At 56.2% G+C, this 1676-nt stretch overlaps 1 protein-coding gene across 1 annotated transcript in view; it reads right to left on the bottom strand.

Annotated features, from left to right (window-relative positions):
- Window positions 1-7: 7 nt before the first annotated feature.
- The window catches only part of SLC27A4 (solute carrier family 27 (fatty acid transporter), member 4), a gene marked incomplete at its 3' end in the record, with an annotated part of 6275 nt that continues 4606 nt past the window's right edge, over window positions 8-1676 (bottom strand). The window contains exons 10-14 of the mRNA XM_010136278.1: window positions 1614-1676; window positions 1302-1439; window positions 984-1148; window positions 375-521; window positions 8-126 (exon numbers count right to left, since the gene is read on the bottom strand). The exon at window positions 1614-1676 is cut by the window's right edge and continues 17 nt beyond it. Coding sequence (XP_010134580.1) covers window positions 8-126; window positions 375-521; window positions 984-1148; window positions 1302-1439; window positions 1614-1676 — 632 coding nt within the window. The remainder of the gene's footprint in view (window positions 127-374; window positions 522-983; window positions 1149-1301; window positions 1440-1613) is intronic.

Genomic DNA, 1676 nt, shown 5'->3' with positions numbered 1-1676 from the left:
TGAATGCTGCCTCGTCCAGCGGCAGGTAACGGCCTTGCCTGGAGTCCAAGAAGTACAACCTGTCCTTCACCAGTGCGGGATCAAAGCCCTGCTTCCGCAGCTCCATCTTCTGGAACTTGTAAGTGCCTGGAGTGGGGAGAGAAGGAATGAGGGAGTCACTGGCCACACACTCCCATCCGCTCTGCATCTGTGCTACCCCAGACCCAGCCTTTCGCCCCCACACCTCCAAACCACCAGAGGAACTTGCTAGAAGCTCTGCAGGGCAGAGGGGCTCCATCCCAACCCTACTGCAGGTTGGTCTCTGCAACCAGGTTTCCCTCCTCCAGGCTCCCCCCAGCTCTGTGTCCAGTGCGAGTGCACACGCTGCAGCTCACTTGTCTTGGAGACTTCGTGCAGGAACCGCAGGAAGACGGGTTGTGCATACAGTGGCAAGGCCTTTTTCAGCTCGCTGGCGAAGGCTTCTAGGTCACAGGAGTTATCCGGGTCGACGATGGCTGCCATTCCTGCCTTCCCTTCAATTCCTGAGAGGCAGAGAAGAAGGGAGAGCACTCAGACACACTGTACCTGTAGCATCATCTCCCTCTGCCCCGCACCGGCAGGGCCTCTGGCACAGACCCTGCTTTGTACCAAGTGCCGGCACATCCACCTGTGTCACAAGCTGTGTCACCACCCTGTGGCTAAGGCTACCAGCGACACCCTGCGGTCACAGTCACCTCTTCCCAGAGGAGGCACTTACAGTCTGCCCAGAAAGGACACAGAGTCCTTCCAAACCAGGCAGAATCAGACCAAAGCTTGAGAGAGGGAGTGAACCCTGTTGTTCCCACTAGGTACATCCCCAGTGGCCTCTTCCCAGCTTGCCCACGGGGAGCTTGGGTCCAGCCTCTTGCAAAAGGACGTGTTGAACTAGATGTGCAGGACACGCTCACATTCAAGTGCCAGAGGCCTGCCTGCCTCCCCCAACCATTCTCTTCCCTCTCAGCTACCTGGGATCTCCACCCCATAAACCACCACGTCTGTCAGGTTGAGGATGCGGCTCAGCGTCCCTTCCACCTCTGTGGTGGAGACATTCTCCCCCTTCCAGCGGAATGTGTCCCCGGTGCGGTCCCGGAAGTACATGTAGCCATATTTGTCCATCACCAGGACATCCCCTACAGTAAAGTGAGAAATAAGCAAAAAAAATGAGGTGTCAGAGAGCTAGGAGCAACCCTGGAGCATCTCAGGGCAGTGCCACTAGCCCCCACGCCTACCCAGGTACCCTTCTCCTCCACTCCCAGAGGACAGAAGGGCCCTGCTTGCCTCACCTGTGAGATAGGCAGTGTCTCCTTTTTTAAACACATCCCTGGTGATTTTCTTGTTGGTGGCTGACTTACTCAGGTAGCCATCAAAGTGCTGCAGGGGGTTGCTCTTGACAATGCGGCCCACCAGCTGCCCCGGTTCCCCTGCAGGGAGAAAAGACAGGATGAAGCGGGGAAGCAGCCACTGGTGCCCAAGCAAAAAGGATGTCTAATAGGGTTGGAGAAGTGAGCAGAGACTCAAACCTAGGTAAATTATCTTGAAGTATTGGGAAAGACTTGGTCAGGGCTGTGAAGACTTATCCCTGTGATTGCCCTTACCTGGTTTGCAGCTGATACAGACACCATCCGGCCCCCGGATCAGCTCCATGGTGTCTTCATCCA

The sequence above is a fragment of the Buceros rhinoceros genome, unplaced genomic scaffold, assembly GCF_000710305.1.
Source record: "Buceros rhinoceros silvestris isolate BGI_N320 unplaced genomic scaffold, ASM71030v1 scaffold5635, whole genome shotgun sequence".
In the NCBI taxonomy this organism is placed as follows: domain Eukaryota; kingdom Metazoa; phylum Chordata; class Aves; order Bucerotiformes; family Bucerotidae; genus Buceros; species Buceros rhinoceros.
Note: the sequence above shows the minus strand (reverse complement) of the source record. Positions and strands in the feature narration are given on the sequence as shown.